This window comes from Strongylocentrotus purpuratus, unplaced genomic scaffold, assembly GCF_000002235.5.
Source record: "Strongylocentrotus purpuratus isolate Spur 01 unplaced genomic scaffold, Spur_5.0 spur5_scaffold_2, whole genome shotgun sequence".
In the NCBI taxonomy this organism is placed as follows: Eukaryota; Metazoa; Echinodermata; class Echinoidea; order Camarodonta; family Strongylocentrotidae; genus Strongylocentrotus; species Strongylocentrotus purpuratus.
This window is the reverse complement of record NW_022145605.1, coordinates 6,362,295-6,383,722: the sequence shown is the minus strand read 5'-3', so window position 1 is coordinate 6,383,722 and position 21,428 is coordinate 6,362,295. Positions and strand designations below refer to the sequence as shown.

The 21,428-nt window shown below is 39.9% G+C and overlaps 2 protein-coding genes across 2 annotated transcripts in view; one reads left to right on the top strand and one right to left on the bottom strand.

Moving 5' to 3' along the window:
• LOC577459 (pre-mRNA-processing-splicing factor 8) overlaps window positions 1-7,263 on the bottom strand; it is a 51,295-nt gene extending 44,032 nt beyond the window's left edge. Inside the window, exon 1 of the mRNA XM_030991507.1 lies at window positions 7,140-7,263. The gene's annotated coding sequence lies outside the window, so the exon portion shown is untranslated. The remainder of the gene's footprint in view (window positions 1-7,139) is intronic.
• Window positions 7,264-14,410: 7,147 nt separating this feature from the next.
• LOC584662 (coiled-coil domain-containing protein 92) lies at window positions 14,411-19,554 on the top strand. Its single transcript, XM_784517.5, has 3 exons — window positions 14,411-14,670; window positions 15,485-15,668; window positions 16,068-19,554. The coding sequence occupies exons 2-3, from the start codon at window positions 15,497-15,499 to the stop codon at window positions 16,820-16,822; spliced, it is 927 nt and encodes a 308-aa protein (XP_789610.2). The 5' UTR covers window positions 14,411-14,670; window positions 15,485-15,496; the 3' UTR covers window positions 16,823-19,554.
• The last annotated feature ends 1,874 nt before the right edge of the window (window positions 19,555-21,428 follow it).

Here is a 21,428-nt window from a genome sequence, read left to right as displayed (position 1 = left end):
GTACATTTTTATCGCAAGGGGCCTGCTGCAAATACTCGAATCCTTTGTTATACTGCTTTTTACCGTAGAGGGCCTTATTTGGTTTCTAGCCTCGTGTTCAATTTAAACACGTGTAATTCGGATATCGTAGCAGCTAGGCCCTTCCGATAATGATTGTACCTATATTAACTCCTTAAATATAACTATTTAAGTGGCTTTTCTTGGACAACTATTGTATTCTTCCTCCAAGTTATGTATCTGCTTTCGATAATTTTGAGTAGTTGTCTTTCCAATTGTGCTCTCGTAGTTTTTAATGATTTTTTTCTCGTTACGATCACATCTTTGTTTGGGTTCGTTTTGGCACGCATTACAGCTAACGAGGTGCACTGCGCATTTTTCCGAGACTAGTCTGAACTTGCCTTGCAACAGCTATCCGTATCGAAACTTCTTGTGATTACCAAGTAATTTTCAGCTTTTAAAAGAAGCATGCGGTGTTCAAAATCAAAGAAAAAATATCTATTTTGTCTTTTAAAAATTGTTCGATGGGTATGTTGTAAAGAAGTACTTTTTAGAAAGTCATTTTATTATTCAAACATTAATGTTTCTTTCAACCTGATTTATTAATACTGCCGAGAGACCCGGCCAGTACAGTAGCTAGCTAGCAGCTAGCTGGCAACAACAACCCCATGGGGCGAACTACTTCGTAACCCATATTTATATCAGCAGTTCGGATTGATTCAGGATGAGCTAGAATATGATTGGTAACAATTAAAAACTTAAGTTTTAAGGTGGATTGATTTTAGTGGTGTGCAAAACTGCAATTTCTTACATATTTCACTATTTTTTTCGGAGCGTCGGTTCTCAAAAAACGAAACCGGGACCCGACGGCAACGGTCGGGTCCCGGTGTGACCGACCGTACCGACTCAAGCCTATTGTAAAACCAAAGATATAAGAAGAAAACTGACCAAGTATCTGTACTAAAAATCGTACATGTAAAATTGGTCGTAGACATTCGACAGCTGAATATGACGCGCACGGTTGCATTACGTGCGTTCTCGAATCCAAAATCGTACTTCACACACACAATCTCGCCATACCGCGAATGGTCCGTCTTGGGGAGCTAGCCGGCTGAGAGTTTGCAGCGATACCAACGCAGCTTGGGAGCTCCGCAGCACGAAGCAAATATATCGTTTATCCATGTACAATGAGTTTACGAGCACCCATTGGGTGATCAATCTAGCAAAAAAAATCCCAAGTAACGCCCCCGGGCGCTGATCCAATCAGAAAATTGATGCGTAAATCAGCTTGACCTTAGTTTGACTTGGGCGGCTACTTTGCTCTTCCGTTCGGGCGTACGATCGACTCCTCGGTTTTCCGAACGATTCCTCGGTTAGGTTTTCGGGTTTCGGATAATACCGGCAAGTTTAATGACCGTGGGAAAGCGAGCCAAGTTATGCGCATTGCGGCATGATTTGAGTTCATGGAAAGTTCAACTGCGCGTGCCTCGCCAGCTCAAGGAATGCAGTCTAGTCATTGGTGTTATAATTAGCATTGGCGAAATGAAAATCATAATCTAATGGAGGAGATTAATTATGTGCAATATTAATTGTCATGATGATTGGCACAGCAGGTTCTTCCATTCATTCATATTTTGATGTTGCATGTACTTTTATCCTTCCTCTCACTCTCTCATCCCTTTTCTCTATCTGAACTTGCTACTTTCAGATTTTCCTTTTCTTCTTCAGTTCTGGTCTTTCCTCTCTATTTCTATTTCACTCCCACCCCCTGTCTCTCTGTCTGTATCTCTCTCTCTCTCTCTCTCTCTCTCTTTGCTCTCTCTGCCTCTTCCTCTTTCTCCCTTCGTCTCTCCTTCATCCCCTCTGTTTCTCTCTCACACTTTCTGTCCCTCCCTCCTCCTCTCCACCTCTTTTCTCTTATGATGATGTTTTACAGTACAACATTCTATAATTATATGTTATTTTTATCATATTTTGTGGGTTGCACAGGAGCAGGGTCCACGTCCCGCAACCTGGGTGTCATGATTTCTTGAAGCCATGATAGCTGATGCTCCTACATGTATGTAAATACATACATGTATTAATACATTTAAATATCAATTTACCAATTAAAATGGAAAACAAGTTCATAAACATTAGACACGATTGTCGTAATGAGCTGTGCTGCTCATAATTAGGAAATGTATTAGTTGTACAAAGCAAAAGAGATGACTCAATGAGTGCGGACAGGCGCGGATCCAGGGCGAACGGACTTTGCCGCCCCCCCCCCCTCCCGCAAAAAGAGAGAGAGAGAGAGAGAGAGAGAGAGAAAGGGGAAAGAGGAGAGAAAGGGAAAGAAAGAAGAGGAAGAAGAAAAGAAAAAGGGGAAAGGAGATCGGGCGGCAAAAGGGCCTTGCCTCCCAGCTGTTACCTCCCCCTCCCCCCCCCCCCCCATCACAAAATAAGAGAGAAGGAAGGAAAGGGAAAGGAAAAAGAGGAGATAAAGGGAAAGAAAAAAAGAGAAAGAAGATAGTTAAGGTGTAGATTGGGGGGGGGCACTGTCGCACTGATGGGGGGGGGGGGTTGGGCTTGGGGAAGGGGGTGACAGATGCCCCCAAAATATAATTCAAACGTGGTTTATTTCTAATTCGATACCGGTGATTTACAAATATTACTAAAATGACATGATTTTCCTAGATTTTTTTATGAGTGTTGGGAAATGGCAAATTCCTAAATAAGGAAAAAAGAATAGTGACCTGCCTTTGTCACAAAATAATAAAAGCCTATATTCCCTGAGCTTCTGTGTGCTCCTCCCCTTGACCCCCGCCGGGGCTTCGACCCTAGACCCCACGCTAATTTACGTTACGTTGATCGTTTCTACCCCCCCCCCCCCCCTCAAAAAAAAAAAAAAAAAAAAAAAAACACCAACAACAACATCAACAATAACACGTTTTTGCTCATTTCGCCACTGCTGGGTCACCATTACGTACCAATATTTGGCTTGCATAATTTCAAATCCCCCCCCCCCCCTAAGAAATTCTGGATCCGCGCCTGAGTGTGGAGGTATATGTATGTATTGATTGATTGAGTTTTATTCGACAAGCTTCGAACATACAACATTATACAATAATAACAAATCAACAAGTCAGCTTGAACAGGATAACACACGAGAGCTTATTTCCAGTGGGGTCCCTTACAGACATATATAAAATTAATAAGTAAAAATAGTCATATTTACAGACAGATAAGAAAAATAAAAGAATTACCTAGTAAAGATAATAATAATAACATTAAACTGATGATAGAAATGATAATAAGTACAAGAAGAAAAGGAAGAAGGAGAAGAAGAAAAAGAGGAGGAGGAAGAAGAAGAAAATAATGATGAATTAGTAGAATTTCTATAACGTACGAAAACATAAATATATACAAAATGAAAAAGTATGAACCGGCAGAAGAATACAAATTTCAATCACATGTCATTCACTTCTCCGACTGTCAAGTATTAGGTTTTCCTTTAATTTCCTCTTAAAATGAGCATAGTTTTTTTTTTTAGCTTTGAAAATTGACATCCAACACAAGGCCCCCCCCCCCCCCCCCCCCCCGCTCTCTCTCTTTCTCTCTCCTTCTCTCTTTCTCTCTAATTATTTATCTCAATGTCATACCCCCTTTCCATCACATCTCACTCTGATCTAATATGAAATTGGACTGAACAGGAAAAGAATGACCGCATCAAAGATGTATGCACTTACATAAGTTATACATTTAATGATACCCTCCGACATCTCTGAATAACATATTTGAATACATAGAGTAGAATAGAATAGAAATGGTTCTTATTAGAAAGATCATCGCAGCCAATGGCTGAATTGCGATCCATTTCACAAACATACAATTGCAATTTAAATTGAAATAACACAAAATATGACATAAATCAAAAATCAAACATAGACCCCCGATAGGCATTTAAAAAGTCATTGATCAAATTCAAATTTTTGTTAAATAAAAGACAGAGAAAGAGAGAGGTGTAGAGGAGGGAGAGTTGGAGTGATGATAAAGAGAGAGAAAGAGAGGAAGAGAGGAAGAGAGAAAAAGAGAGAGAGAGAGAAGGGGGGACGAAAGAGTGAGACGGAAAGAGAGAGAGATATATATATACATTTATGAATATAATAAGCGATGACTGAAAGCATAACATTGATAATAATATGATACTACACATACAAAAAAGAAATATTAAAAAAATAATTACCAAAAAAAAAAAGCTGCCCCCAACCCCACTAATTTTTTTTTACCCCCCCCCCCCCAAAAAAAAAAAAAAATGCAACATTGTTACTGAAAATAATTTGGGAAACTCAATTATATAATACTGTCAAACGATCAAAATCCTCTCAAGATTTAACCATTTTTATCAAATTTGTCAGTTTTGTTAGCAAGTATACTAACCTGCCTCTCATTTATGAAACTATTACTGATATGTTATTTTATTGTCATATTACAACTTTCCATTTCGGACTTGTATTTGCATTTAATTATTTGACAGAGTGCTTTAATTATTTGACAGAGTGCTTTAATTATTTGACAAAGTGCTTATTATTTGACAAAGAAATTAATGTAGGAATGGAGACCACCAAATCTCGGTTGAGCACCCTTCGGAGCTTAGTTAGTTCCTGGTGTGTTTTTACAAAACGCCGAAATCATATTGCCGTTTCCCCCAGGCCAGGCAATTTCCCCCAGGCCAGGCAGTTTCCCCCAAGCCAGGCCGCGCAAACGCGTAACCATGGAAATACTACGAACGCTGACCACAACCAGTTCAAAGTACAACATATACGCAGTCACAATCAGACGTAAACACGGCGAACGATTTCATACGACACTCAGCTGTATGGTTCGGAATTATTACCGAACAAAGGAAGCAAACTTCGGCTCTGACGCCCTAGCTGTCAATCATACAAAAATGGATACCAAAAACACTGAAATTTCAGGCTTTAAACAGGTGACGCACTTTACACATAGGTGACGCACACATGGCGTTCCATACACATGCAAACGAAAAGTGAACGGACATTTCAGGAAAAGAATCAAGTTTGTACCTTAAATATGACTTTTTTGATAATTTTTCTTAGTTAAGTAAGACTTATACTTAAGTGAAATACTTAAGTGAAATACTTAAGTGAAAAAATCATTAAAAATAGAGGGTTTGACTGAAATATCACAATTTTGGTATTGAAAAAAACGGAAAATAGTATGCTCTCTCGTCGCACTCAAATTTGTAACGTTAAGCGAATGGCGGGTCTTTTACATCCAATCAGAAGGAACAAGAACGTTGATTCGTGGGCGGGGCGCGGGCGGGTAATTCAAATGAGGCGGAGACCGATTAAACGTAACTGCGCAAGCGCTAAATGTAAGGAATATTGCTTCGTGCGCAGCGCGCCATTTTAGCGGGACTCAGAAAGGTTTGCGATGGGAAGGCAGCGGCCTAGCTTTTTGCCCAAACAACGCTAGATCGGCTGCTGGCAAAATGAAAATAACTACGATCGAGAACATCGTCGGTTTCTTAACTTTTCAGTGAGATAATTCTGAATTCTAATTGAGACTATATAACAAATTAAATCGACAAAGAAACCTCGGTAGAACTCTTATAACTATACAAAAGCTTGTTTATTTCTTCATTTGACATTTTGTTTTCGACCATTTTTTCGTGCGCGAGTCAATGTAAACTATGTATTACCAAACTTTCAACACGCAAGGAACGGGGAACACTCGCGGACCTCGTAACAAATTCGTTGCAAAAAAAAAATTTCAAGGGTGATTTTGAAGCAGTGAAGAACATTGGCGCTGCGATGCACAGAAATATACTTGAAAGAAACTTAAAAAATAATACCTGAATTTTCAGAAAATCGTATTTGTATTAGTGTACCTAGATGTGACTTGTTTATAACTCAGATTTTATGAAGATTTGTCGGGAAAAAATGTCAATTTTTTCCGTTTGGTGGTCATTTCTAGGCTAATATTTTAAAAGTTGCATCAGTAATGGGCCCGATGTTTCTCTTATCGTACTCGCATGTTATTTCTACATAGATTAAACATAGGATGTTTAAGGGTAAGACCAGATAACATTATAAAAAAGATATATCCTTCCACCCTCCCATATCCAAGTTTTGGGCCGATTATTGCCGACCCACCACAGCAAGGCCATTCAGATTTTCGTACGCGCGCTAAGCGCCCTCTAGTGCCCCATGAATGTGCCTAATATTGGTCGGCACAAATACACTTTCGCACCAGGTGTGCTACAGCCCACTCCAGCGGGGCATAGTACTTGTAGTCAATGCTTATTGAACTCTAGTGCTGTATACATGTACGTGCTGAGAGGCATCAATTGCACACAATACACCCATTGGCATTGCACACTAATCACTAATGCACAAAATAATGTAGATCTATAGTGGCTGCAACACTCATCTACACACATTGTGGCAATTTTTCACGGGGCTGCGCTGGCGTCGATCGCAGCCGTCAACTGCGCATCTTCCTGCTTGCTGATGCGGGTTAAAAAGGCCACAAGTTGTCACACCAATCCTCTATTGACTCGTGTGGTTAAAACAAAAAATATGGGCGTTTTTTTAAACACTAAACTATCGATATTTCGCTAATTGTTGACCTAGGGTGATAATCTTGGTATTATTTTAGATGTATTTTTTAAGCTCTTTCAATTGGTACTTTTGTTAAGGAGATTCAATGAATTCTTTTTGGGGGGCAATGGTGCGTGACAGAATGAAGGTCGTGGTGCAGAACATCATGAAATTCAAAAATTGCCAGGCAGAAGAACTAAACAAACCGTTAAACGCCTATTGATCTTCAAAAGCAGCATATGACACTCATTATTAACATATTAACAAGACTTTAATTTCAAATTGAATGATTAAACAAGCTAAAATTACACTTTCCACGTCTTTACAAGTTGACCGAATACAACATCCATATTTCGCCGTGTTCACTCACACAATACACACGTTACGAAATCGTCAAAAGCTTGGCTTTTGACCGCCAACGCGAACAGCACAAGCGTAAACGACGTGAACTTTCATCGAAATAATTAGATTGCCAGACAAAAACTTAAGTAAATCATCGATTAAAGAATTCATCGTATTGTTGCATGATCTACTTACCAGCAATTATTAAAGAAAAGTTTGGTCAAAAATTGCGGAAAAGCCTCGTTTGGGCTAACACGTAACACAGCCTTGTGTCGATTCCGCAAGCTTTTTGTTCGAGACCGCCGTTGTTCTGCGTGCGCACGTTGTACCTTAAATACGTTAATGCGTAAAGTAAGAGGGACGAGTTGGTTGGCTACACGTGTTCCATAGCTCGGTCGGTGCATCCATGAGCTGTCCTTTAAACAACTCGTCCTCACAACTACTGACCATTTCTTTTACAAATTACACACACACACAAGGCAAGTTGAATTGCAAGCTTACTCCCCCCCCCCCCCCCCCCCCCCAAGAAAGAAATGACCCCCCCCCCCCCGAAGGATCTGGTGGGGCGATATTATTATTTTGATCTTTTTTTTTCTAGCTCTCTCTCGTTTCTCGCCCCCCCCCCCCCTCGCGTTGTCAAAATCCGTCTGCGATATATATACCATGTGAAAGAAGAATTTCCACTTAATGTGGACAACAAAACAAATCAATCAATTAATCAATCAATTATAATCAACGCAAAAACAAAAAACTGCTTGGTCTACAATCATACTAACAGGGGTGGCAGAGCGTCTTCCAAATATCAATATTAGTTTATTATAGTATATTCGCAGTTGGGTGTGACATCGTCTTTATATTCATTTTCGAGGGAGAAAAATGAGGTCGCGCAGTGCGAAAAATTTCATCTCATAGAGAGGACAAAACACTGGACATTAAAGGGGCATGATATGTAAAATAAAAGAAAGGCAAAAATATCAAAGGTGTAAAAGTCAATTTCTCGCACCTGAAAGAGCTTGGCACTCACGATCGAGATGAAAAGCTGCACTTAATTATCCGGGTGGAGGAGCGGTGGGGGCACCAAAAAGGGGCACTTTCTGGAGAGAAAAAGGGGCCATGCACGGCCTACAAAGGAAAATCTGAAAAAGAATCCCCCTCAATGTTTTTTATGTGTGTGTTTTAGAGGAAACCCGCCCCCCTTAAATATTTTTTTTAATAAATCCCCCCAAAACAAAAAAGGGTGACCTTACTTGCGGAAGAAGGACTGTCATTGTAAGCAGATTGCTTGATAATTAATACGACAGCCCCAGACAAAAACTCATGAAATATATTAACATATTTATTTAGCAGAACAGATATGTACTTGAAAATACAAATTTTGATGAAGGTGATATTGACAATGCAGATGAGGATGATGATGATGATGATGATAAAGATGATGATGATAATGATGATGATGATGACGATGATGACAATGAATGAAATGAAGGAAGAGATGACATGATAAAGAATGAAGAGTTGACACAGAAATTTTACCTTGAGTATTCAGATATAATAACATCGTTTTAACTTTGGCCTTAAATGAGTAGAGGGAGCAACATGATTTAATAGATTCTGGGAGAGAGTTCCATAGGTCAGGACCATGGTGTCTTATGGATCTATGCAGTGACGTACGGAGGATTTTTTCAAGGGGGGGGGGGGGTGGGTTAAAATCGGGCCTAAAATTTCGCAACGACTCAGCCAGCCACTTTTTTTTTTGGTCTCCAAATTTGAAAATTCGACATTTTGTTCGGTGGGGGGGGGGGGGGGGTAAGGTCACCTAATCAAAAGGGGGGGTTTCCAAAAAAACATATACAAAACATACACATAAAAATAACTCAAGGGAGGGGGGTTTAACCCCAAATCTCTCCCCCCCCCCCCCCCCCCCCCCCCTCTGTGTACGCGCTTGGATCTATGGGCAATAAGTAATTTCGGGTTTACTAGATGAAAATTTGAGGAATTACGGGTAGGGTAAGAGTGAATATAGCTTTGTTATTATTGGGGTGAAAAAGGGGCATTTATCAAAAGGAAAAGGGGCACCAGCTAGCTAATCAAAGAAGTAAACGATCACATACTTATATCAGAAGGGGAAAGGGGCATGCAATTATTACAAAAGAGTGGGATGATGCGCGCCCCATGCAAGGATCGAGTAGTATAAAGCTCTCCCTATCCTCGACCCCCCCCCCCTTTAATTATTTTCCTGCCTGGATATTTCGAACTAACCACTAATTGGCAATGCCGAATTGGATGTGGCTTCATCATCGGTTCTTTTTTTTCGGGGGGGGGGGGAGGAGTCAGAAATCTGTTGACGCAAGTGGCCCCGGCCCCCCTTTAAAATACCCAGTTGTACCATGTAGAATAATATGCCAAAAGAAAATTGGATTATTGTGCAATTGAGCACATCGATCAAGGAAAAAGTCAAAAAAACTTATTTCAAATGATTTTGTTGTAAAGCCCATTTTAAAAGTGCACACGCTAAGTAAAGTTGTAACTTCTGAGTTGACCAGTAGCGTACGCAGGATTTTTTTTCGAGGGGGGTGGGGGGGTTAAGAGGGGTTAAAATTTCAAAATCACGCCGAAAATTTGACAACGACTCAGAGCCAGCCAGTGAATAAACGCGGGGGGGGGGGGGGTAAGAGCACTTTTTTTGTCCCGGAAATGATTATGCCGACCAATATTTCGTTCGGTAGGGGGGTGGGGGTAAGGTTATTTTTTTTTTTTTTTTTAAACGGGAGGGAGGGGTTTTCCTCCAAAACACTGACACATAAACAAACATTGAGGTGGGGGCATGGGTGTCGATCACGAGGGGGGGGGGGGGGGGATGGGGGGATAAACCCCCCAATATTTCAGGTGAGGGGTGGCCTGTACAATCATCCCCCCCCCCAATAACTCACCATAAAAAAAAAATGAAAAGTAAAATTAATGATGAGAGCCCGATGAGAGTAGTTAATGGTTATTACTCGCAAGATGACCATCAATATACACATTTTGCTATCTCATTTTCATAATACATATGTAAATGAGACAACCGTATATGAGACAAGAATAAATTGAATTCTCGCTCATACGGCTTCATCAGGAATTGATGAATTTATTCAATTTATTAAATCAACAGCATCATAGAAATGCAGAATGCGCCAAATGCAAAGCCGCATCGTTAAAAAGCAACGAGCTAATGATGTTAAGCGCTAAGCACAAAAGTGCTAAAAAGAAGTAGAGAGTGGGAGAGAGGGGGTAATGAGAGACAGAGAGAATACAGGCGCGTAGCCAGGGGGGCGTTGGGGCGGTCGCCCCCCCCCCCAAAAAAAAAAAAATTAAATTAAAAACGCCGGCCAAAAAGAGAGAGAGAGAGAGAGAGAGAGAGAGAGAGAGAGAAAGAAGAAGGAAGAGGACGTTGGAAGAAAAAGGATTAAGAGTCGAGAACGGCACAACGAATCGTCTTCTTTCTCTAATAATTTAATGAAACGTCAAAAGAAACTGAGTGAGACAAGGATTAAGAGTCGAGAACGGTACAACGAATTGTCTTCTTTCTCTAATAATTTAATGAAAAGTCAAAGCTTCCGCGCTTCGCGCCGGAGGGGGTGGGGAAAACTGAATTCAGACAAGGATTAAGAGTCGAGAATGGTACAACGAATAGGCTTCTTTCTTTAATAATTTAATAATTATTATTATTATTATTAATGAAACGTCAAAAGAAACTGAATTTAGACGAGGATTAAGAGTCGAGAACGGTACAACGAATCGTCTTCTTTCTCTAATAATTTAACATCAGAGCTTCCGCGCTTCGCGCATTGCAGGACGGTTGAAACTCCCACCCCCTACGGAGCCCTCCTAAAAATAAAAATCCTTGCTACGCGCTTGAGAGGATTATAACCAGCTAGCAATTAGCCCATGTGGGGTCCCATATTCTCTGAAATGTTATCTGAATTGAGGGTGACTTGAAAAAGTTGATAACTTGGGAGGGATGGGGTGCAACCTGCCACACGCTTCAACCTCTTGGTTGCTTTGATCCATTGCCGAAAATATTTTTGGCACCTACCATCCTCCAACCACGGATACAAATCGACACCGTTGAGTGGGGGGTTAACCCCCCCCCCCCCCCCCCCAGGCGCGGATCCAGGGGGGGGGGGCCGAGCGGGCCTTGGCCCCCCCCCCCCCCCCCCCGCAAAAAAAAAAAAAAAAAAAAGAGAGAAGAAAGGAAAAGAAGGGAAAGGGAAAGAGGAGAGAAAGGGAAAGAAAGAAAGAAAGAAGAAGAAGAAGAAGAAGAAAAGAAAAGGGGGAAGAAGGAAATCGGGGGGGGGGACCGAAAGGGCCCTGCCTCCCAGGCTGTTAACCCCCCCCCCCCCCCAATCAAAACAATAAGAGAGAAGGAAGGAAAGGGAAAGAAAAAAGGAAAAGAGGAGATACTGGCGTACTAATCGGGGGGGGGAGGCTTTGGGGGAATCAAATTCAAACGTGGTTTATTTCTAATTCCACAACGGTGGATTACAATTAATGCTGAAATGACATAATTTCCGAGATTTGTCCTCATTTTTTAGTAAATTATACGTTTGTATATTTACAGCCAGGCACGAAATATGATTCTTGAGATTCCTACATGTCAGGGCCCGAGGTATGGCAGGGATCGGGAGCCTCGAGCTCCCTCCCCCCCCCCCCCCCCCCCCCCACTTTATTTGAAAAAGTATATTAAAGAGAAAAAAATAGAATGAGAGCAAGAAAGAAAGAATAGTTAAATGCCAGTGCAGTGTTAAAAAATGAGGCATCAAAATATGCTCATCTGACCGTGATTAAATGCCTAAAACCCCTAAGCTTCCGGGGGCTCTGCCCCCTGGATTCCACCTAGGGCGCTACGGCTAGCCCTTAGATGCTCATCTGACGGTAATTTATTGCCTAAAACCCCTCTTTTGGGGGGGATCCGCCCCCTGGACCCCACGCCAAATAGTGAACTACCAGTGTCACAAAATAATAGGTATTAAAAAAATGATCATCAGACCTTAATTAAACGCCTAAAACCCTGAGCTTCCGGGGCCGGACAAGTTATCAAATGTGTTTATCTAACCGCAGGCGCGTAGCCAGGGGGGGGGGGCGGTCCCCCCCAAAACGGAAGAGGACGTAGGAAGTAAAAGGAGCAGACAAAGAACATCTTTGAAATTCAGACAAGGATTAAGAGTATAGAGAACGGTACAACGCATCGTCTTCTTTCTCTAATAACTTAATGAAACGTCAAAGCTTCGCGCGGGAGGGGAGGGGGGGGGGGGACTGAATTCAGACAAGGGTTAAGAATCGAGGACGGTACAGTGAATCGTCTTCTTTCTCTCATAATCTTATGATACGTCAAAGCTTCCGCGCGGGGGGGGGGGGGGGGGGGGACCTGAATTCAGACGAGGATTAAGAGTCGAGAACTGTACAGCCAATCGTCTTCTTTCTCTCATTATCTTATGAAACTTAAAAGCTTCCGCGCTTCGCGCAGGAGGGGGGGGGGGAACTGAATTAAGACGAGGATTAAGAGTCGAGAACGGTACAACGAGTCGTCTTCTTTCTCTAATGATTTAATGAAACGTAAAAGCTTCCGCGCTTCGCGCAGGAGGGTGGGGGGAACCTGAATTCAGACGAGGTTTAAGAGTCGAGAACTCTCCAACGAATCGTCTTCTTGCTCTAACAATTTAATAAAACGTAAAATTTTCCGCGCTTCGCGCGGGAGGGGAAAAACTAAATTCAGACGAGGATTAAGAGTCGAGAACGGAACAACGAATCGTCTTCTTTCTTTAATAGTTTAATAGAACGTCAAAGCTTCCGCGCTTCGCGCAGGAGGGGGGCGGGCTGAATTTAGACAAGGATTAAGAGTTGAGAACTCTACAATGAATCGTCTTCTTTCTCTAATATTTTAATAAAACGTAAAATTTTCCGCGCTTCGCGCGGGAGGGGAAAAACTAAATTCAGACGAGGATTCAGAGTCGTGAACGGTACAACAAATCGTCTTCTTTCTTTAATAGTTTAATGAAACGTCAAAGATTCCGCGCTTCGCGCAGGAGGGTGGGGGAACCTGAATTCAGACAAGGATTAAGAGTTGAGAACTCTACAATGAATCGTCTTCTTTCTCTAATATTTTAATAAAACGTAAAATTTTCCGCGCTTCGCGCGGGAGGGGAAAAACTAAATTCAGACGAGGATTCAGAGTCGTGAACGGTACAACAAATTGTCTTCTTTCTTTAATAGTTTAATGAAACGTCAAAGCTTCCGCGCTTCGCGCTGGAGGGTGGGGGAACCTCAATTCAGACAAGGATTAAGAGTTGAGAACTCTACAATGAATCGTCTTCTTTCTCTAATATTTTAATAAAACGTAAAATTTTCCACGCTTCGCGCGGGAGGGGAAAAACTAAATTCAGACGAGGATTCAGAGTCGTGAACGGTACAACAAATCGTCTTCTTTCTTTAATAGTTTAATGAAACGTCAAAGCTTCCGCGCTTCGCGCAGGAGGGTGGGGGGAACCTGAATTCAGACAAGGATTAAGAGTTGAGAACTCTACAATGAATCGTCTTCTTTCTCTAATATTTAAAAAAAAAAAAAAAAATTCCGCGCTTCGCGCGGGAGGGGCAAAACTAAATTCAGACGAAGATTTTGAGTCGAGAACGGTACAACGAATCGTCTTCTTTCTTTAATAATTTAATGAAACGTCAAAGCTTCCGCGTTTCGTGGAGGAGGGGGGGGGGGGACTCGCCCCTCCCTGCACCGACCCCCCCCCCCCCCCGCATTACATCACCGTTGGTCACCATTACGTACCAATATTTGGCTAGCATAATTTCAAATTTGGGCCCCCCCCCCTAAGAAATCCTGGATCCGCGCCTGCCCCCCCCCCTGCATACGCGCCTGGTTATGACTATAGTAATGTGATAGTTCTCAAGTATTCAGGGTGTAATAGTCCTCGGGGGGGGGGGTGGTTGTCTTTCTGGTAATTGTTTAAGGGTAAAAAATTATGCTATAGATCCTATAGAACCTTATCTTTTTAAAATCTTGTTTTTGTTCATGAATGTTGTTCCTGTAAAAGCTTTTTTACAGACCACCTCTTTTCCACATTTTCAATATCTTTGTTCATGAATTTATTCTTGTTGATGAACTTGTATTGTTTTCATGTCAATGGAAAGAAATAAATAAATCTTGAATCTCTTGATCATAATTATCTTTATGAGTATGATCTCTGGTTGAAGAAATTTTTTAGGGCATCACTGTGTAATTTTAAAATATACCTATTTATTGTAGATTTTGTGATAATATGATATTTTTAAATAATACCGAAATTATATTATACTGTAAAAAGTATATATTAAATTTAACCCAAGGAAATAATTGAATTTAGATACAAATTAAGATTTATACCTGTAGCTTATATATAATATAGTTGAACGAGCCTCACAATATCTTTCTTTTTATTTACAGGTTGTGTTGGCGACGACCGCTGTGTGTACATTGTCTATGTAAAAACCCGCATAGACTTTGCACGTAATAATGTAAACAAGATTACATGTACCGTAAGCTGATCTGCGCTGCGTTACACCGAGACGACAACACCATCCATTGAAATTGATCATTTTGAGCTTAAAAATTGGAGGAAACGACTGCTAAATCAACATCATGAATGTTTTTAGGTAGTAGTGTCACCAGACTAAACTGAGCACAGGTGATTTGTAACCAGTAAGTAAAGGCAGCATGATCCATGAAACATTTAGAACTATTTACCAAAGGATTTGTTGTGATGGAATGTTAAAATTGAGTGAATGATGATGGACGTGCACTGTAGCTAATTGGGTGTGAGATCATGGAGACTTAAATTTTCTGTCTCTTTCATTTGAAAGCCTCTTCTCTTTAGAGTAGCCGACCCTACCCAAAGAAGAGGCTTACGTACGAAAGAGACAGAAATTTTGGTCTAGATGTGAGACTGAGAGTGAGAGTATCACTGTCGGTAGACTACACCTAGATATCTAGATCTAGACCGAATTTTTCTGTCTCTTTCGTTCGTTAGCCTCTGATTTGGGTAAGGTCAGCTCTCTCTTTAGAGACAGAACAGCCCTATACGCTTTAGTGTTCGTGCGTTTGTGTAATGAAACGTTACACAAAACTTGGCCAAACTTAATCCCTAATTTTGATATTTTACTGGATGCGTATTTGATGCATTTATAGTCCAAAATTAGCTTAACTACTTCAGTTCCACTTACCAACTTGACTACTTGAATCCATTTAATGGTCCCTTTTCCGGAAATTATGGGTCATGATCGACATCCATGAAGAAAATCTTGCAGCCGGTTGCGTATGACGTCATCTAAATCTCAATATGATTGATACCTACTGTACTTTTACATTGCAGAACAGTATACCTTTAGACTTGATCATAGGCTGATCACTGCGCAAAAGTAATTTACTACACTTCTCTCCACTTGACTTTAGATCTACTAGCTATCCGGTACTTGAGAACTTCAATGTTATTCTTCCTTTCTCTCACTTTCTTTAGGGTGTCGATGAAATGGCGGCCCCCGTTGAGATAAAACTGAGGAATGCAGAGAGCTCGATCCTGTTCATGCAGCAGGAGCATGCCAAGACTCTCCAGGCACTCCACCAGGAGCTTCACAAACTGCAGAAGAAATGCGCCGAACTCAACTTTGAACTTGCCATGAAAAGCGATGATGTCGATGAAGGTATACATTTTCTCCTTTCGATCAATAGTCCATGGAATTATTTCTTTATTGTTTAAAGCATGTATGTTAGTTCAATGTAATGCATGTATACTTCAATATAATATGTTCAACCTACAGTATAATGTAGGCTTTAACAGTGCTCTTTAGCCCGTTTGGTTTTAAGAAAATTTATGGCATAAAATTATCATTTTGGGGGGTGAAATGCCAGCAAACACATACTTTAGTATTATCGACACTCTACTCTAAAATTGGTATTGTACAAAGAGTATTATTTACAAATCGAGCAATAACTTCATATTGTTATTTACACAAAAGTGAATATGTATTATGAAAAGTCAGCTTGTAAACCTGGAGAAGTACAGTTTGAAATGCATTTCATGTTTCCATTGTTTTGCACAGAGAAATACAAGAGTGAGATCGAGGCTTTAACGGAGAAGCTGAACAAGAAGGAAAAAGAATGCAATCAACTAAAAGAGGAGAGAGAAACAAACCATGATAGGTTGAATAAACTAGAACAACAGATGAAGACAAGAGAGAAAATATTTCAAGATCAACTTGCACAGCGGGGGCAAAAGATTGTGGTTTTGACGGCAGAGTTGGATCAGCGCTCGGGTACAATTGCTTACTTGACCACCCAGCTTCATCAGCTCAAACTGAAACAACTAAAACCCACTGTAGAACATATGAGGAGTGATCCTGGGAGGGTCGCAAGCCCTTCACCTCCCAAAGACCCTGCCCCACCCAGAACCAAGCGTTATAATACCCGCCCTGGAAACGGTCCCGTTAAAGGGGTACATCCTGCCACCCGTTTACGAAGCGACGACAACATGCCTGAACCAAATCAAGTGCAATCTCACATGTTCGGCCGAATCCATCGCGTCGGCACCACCCCTCAAACGGCAAATCCTTTATCGAGGAGCAGAGGGGGTGAGGGGTCGCGTGATGTAACTGCCTTTATCGCCCATGTGGACCCTCGAGGCAAGGAGGTAGAGGTGAAGCCTGCACCCCCTATCTTGCCACCCATTACACCTCAGGATGCAGCGAGGAGAGAGTATGCCTTGTCTGCAGAGATTGAGACGCTAGCTATTGACAAGCCTTACGGTGCAGGCAAAACTCTCAAGTCACCCAATCACTCCCCAGTGCACACCGACTAGTTCACCTTTCACCCTATGAAACATTCCCTCAACCAGTACTGTCTGGATTTCTGCTACATTCACCTGAGAATTTGCACCGACTGTTAATCATTATTAACTCTGCTTAATTGAAAGTGTGTTTCCTGGGTTTGCAGCAACTCGGTTTTGCCCTGCCATTTTTTACTTCTGAAATGTTGATAGTTTATCTGGAAGTAGCAAAAATTGTTATAAAGACTAAAAATAAAAGATACAAGAACTGTACCTTGTACATTCTTTTAGAAAGATGAATTGTTTTCTATGTTGAGAATATTAATATTGTTTTGGCCTCTACACTTGTCATTAAAATAATGTCGAGATTTGGTAGAGAACTAGATGAAATAGTTCAATTATTTCACGATTGCATTTTCAAACAATTTTAGGTAAAATGATATTCCTTTCCTAAATCATGTAGTCTGATGTATTTCTTGCCATACTAACATTAAGATTTTGAATTATTCCTGTTTGTATAATACAATCTTCCAATTCTGTTTGCCTTGTAAACCTTTCAACCGATGTATTTGCATCACAGTATTTGTTTCAGATTACTACATGTACCATACTTTTCCAAGGTACATAATTTTTTTGGCGGGGATTTTTTAATTGTGTCTGTCTCATTTGAGGTTAACAGATTCATTAATCTTGGAGTAAAACAAAATAAACGAATAAGGAAATGATCACCTTGATTATGTAAATACTTTTAAATATGAAGTTGTAAAATATGAAAATACATGTGTTTTTTTTAAAGAAAGCAGAGTGTGTTCAGTACCAGTTCAAAACTATTAGAAGAGTAATAGTTCACTTTATGTTGTTATTAGTCAGAAGGCAACACGAAAGAGAAAGAGAAAATTTTGTGTTTTTAATGCGAATGTATTTTGTAGCTGATAACATTGTGGGAAAAGTGATTTTGTTAAATAATGTCAATTATTAAGTTCAGTGCATAATGTGAGTGAAAAATCAACAGTATATTTTTAAATGCACATGAACACGTACGCGGTATTGTTTCTTCTTCTTAAATGACAACGGTGCCTTTTCCAAATGTTCCCTTGCTTTTTGTGCTCATATATGTAACTATGTTTGTATACATCGAGGGCAAAAAGAGGAACCAGTCTTTCTCAACTTTTTAATTCATACTTAAAAACTTTTGCATGCAGTACGAAAATTGACTTGACTTGAGCCATCCACAGCATCGCTGGGATGTATGATGGCTTCTGTTTTACAATGGATTGCCACGCCTTCCTATCTTCTGTTAGCCTAGTGGCTTTAGTCAGTATGCAGTATGCAAATTAAATCTTGGAAATCAAATGCAGTGTTGTACACCTAAAATGTTTTGCAATCTTTGTAGAAAAACCATTGTTATGGTTCAGTATTATGAAATTGAATGGTACTGGAAAGGTTTAAAAGAACTTTAGTAATTTTACATATGTAGATGTAGTGATCGTATGATGTGATTGTTGTGTAGTTGAGTGCAGCTTTATGCACTTGGCTTTTGTGGTACTCACATGTCATGTTGTCATTTGTGTTTAAAAAAACCTACACCTTTTACTTGGACATGTAATAGAAAAGATACATTACAGAATTGCTTTCAGTTTATTGTCAATTGACTGAAATTGACTTTAAATAAATGAATGAGTACGTGTACATGTTCAGAGTATACTGCAAGGAATTTGTCAAATTTTATTACAGTAAACATTCACCTTCAGTTGGTACATGTATGTTACATGGTACAACTTACTACAAACTTTAGTGTTTCACAACCTGATAGTCATTTTGATCAACGTGGTTATTTCAGATGTTTGATATCTCATGCTTGTTTTTCCAAGCACCCATTGTTATTCATAATGACTTTGATATCTTTCTGCTTACGTTGTACACTGCAGTAGGGTGACTTCAATATTTTAGACAAGGTAGAAGTTTTATTTCTCATCATACAGACCGTATCTGTTATTCTGTATGAATTATGTTTTATGTGTTTGTGGTAGGTTTCCTTGGAGCAAATGGCAGGTGAGGGAGGTTAAAATTGGCTTTTGCCTCAATTTGATTTTTAATTTTTCAAGAGATGGTAAATCAAATTAACACTTTTAATTCAGTGTCCAAGTTTGAAAGTGCCTCCACAAGCAAGTATTTGTTAGATCTGACTGTATTCAAAATAATGTGTAAGGTGTCTTCTGTGTAACAGTTGTGTTATGTCATGTATGTGTGAAGTCGATGTGGATTTGATGTAACACTTCTTTGTTGAAGAGATCATGTAGATCTCAAGCTTGAAAAAAAAGTTAGTGTCTGGTAGGAGGAAATTTTTGTATAAAGATGACTTTTGCTAAACTTCTCCATCGGGGAGGAGAGCACAGAGAAGGAAGACATAGTCTCAGTGTAACCATGGCAACACAAGAGACCCACACTGCTGTCATATCTCAAACTGACTGCTCCTTTTTTAAATGTAAAAACATGATTGAGTTAGGCATACAAGTGTGGATCTCTTGTCTGAAGTAAGATACAGTATTTGGTTTATTTTGAGGTTGCTGATTTTAATGCTTATGATTGTATAATACCATGATCTTCTGTCAGGAAGTAAAGATCAATGTATACTTTTAATTCATTAACATGTTTGTGAACTCTCTCTAATGAAGCTGACATTGATTCTTTCATTTGAAATTTGGATGTGAGGTATCTTCAAGATATTTCTTTCTAATAAAGAAAAAACCTAATTTATTGCAAAATGCTCACATCTACATAATGCTTGATTTATTGTGTGTTTCTGCAGTAAAAGAAACCTATGTTTTTCATTTTTAGTGGGCTGTAAATTCATCTCAAATTTAAATTCTGCGGTAGTGGGCTTGAGTGATATAATCGGAGGTTTTCGGAACAGACCTGTTAGGTAACTGGCTCAGGAGAGTAAGTCCGACATAGATTGTACTTGTGCGTGACAGCATGGAATAAACCTCCCCTCTCCCACGAATCAAGTAGGGAAAAAAACCTTTGTCAAGATTCCAGGGTTGACGATCGATTTCCTAAACAAATCGATATCGTTAGGAAAGCAACTGCTCATAACGCATGCGCGTGGTTTGTTCCAGCAGCATGGTTAAAATGAAAAAGAGATAGCTTGGTAGGGGGTAGGCGGTGGGGGATCGCTTCCAAAACAAATAAAACAAATATAAATAAAATGATACGTTGATATCATTTCGTAGGTTTGGTTTCGATGCTTCGTCGGGATATTGTGACAGTGTAATGAGAGATGGGAGAGAAATAAGGGTTGAGAGAGAAAGAAAAATAGAATGGGGGAGATAGAGAGAGTGTGTGTCGGGGGGGGGGGGGTGGGGGTAGAGAGAAATGATATGAGAGAGGAAGAAGAGTTAGGAGGTGAGAGGCAGATAAGAGTTGAATGGGATGGGGAGAAGAGGTTTTTATGGAAGGACGGGCGGAAATGGAAATAAGCAGAGAAATCTATTTTCAAATGATCTATCAAGGGGAGAAATAGATGGATGAGCAGGAGAAACAGGGAGAGAGAGAGGGGAAAGGGTGCCCGAATTTCTAAGCTGTACATTTATAGTTTAAACTTTGTGTTAGATCTTTTTTCTCCAATTGCAATCTATCTTCACGGTACCCCCAAATAATTGCTTTATTTCAAATCTTCCCTCATGTTTGTCAATAGCATCCGTCATTGTTTTAGTAGGCCTACTTTTTATCTACAGAAGATAAGATTTGATATAATGATATTCATTTTGAGTGGCATGGAGATTGAAATGATGAACCCATGACAATCTTTCCCACTTTTAGCATCATTTCTCTTCCGCATGATAGAATTTGCAAACTTCTTTTGAGTAACAAAGTTTCTACATTGCCATCATCATAATCATCACCACCACCATCATCATCGATCATCATTATTATCATCATCGTCATACTCATCATCATCTCCATCATCACATCATCACCTCCATCATCATCATCATCATCATTATCTCTTTCATCATCATCGTCATCACCACCATCATCATCATCATCACCTCCATCATCGTTATTACCAATATTGCCTCGATCTTCATCATCACTATCAACATCAACAGTTATCATAAAAAGATTCATCATCATAACTCTCATATGAATTATCCTCGTATAATGTGAGTACGTCATCTTCATTCATTGTTCTCATCACATAGGAAAAACAACATTGTCAAATGATAAATTTAATAGTTATATCATCTTCTACAGTGTATAATTCATGTCACATCACCAATATCAAAACTACATATATTTGAATGTAAAGCAGTTACATCAAAGTTGAGTATAAGTTATAACTTTTTTTTTACTTAAGGATATCTCAGATTCCCGATGTAAGTTTCGTTGTTGAACAAGAGATGGGTCGACTTTCTGTAACTTGTTATTTGCGACTTTCTAAATAGTTCATCATGATAATGCATGTTTGAGTTTTGGTATTTATACAATACAGATTACTGTGCCTTAAGTTACCATACTTTTTAACATTTATATCACATTCTATACAGTATATGAATTCCGATGATCACATGGTACCATATTATCTTGTCGGTCAGGTTCGATCGAACTTTGGAAGGTTAGATAATGATCGCAAAAT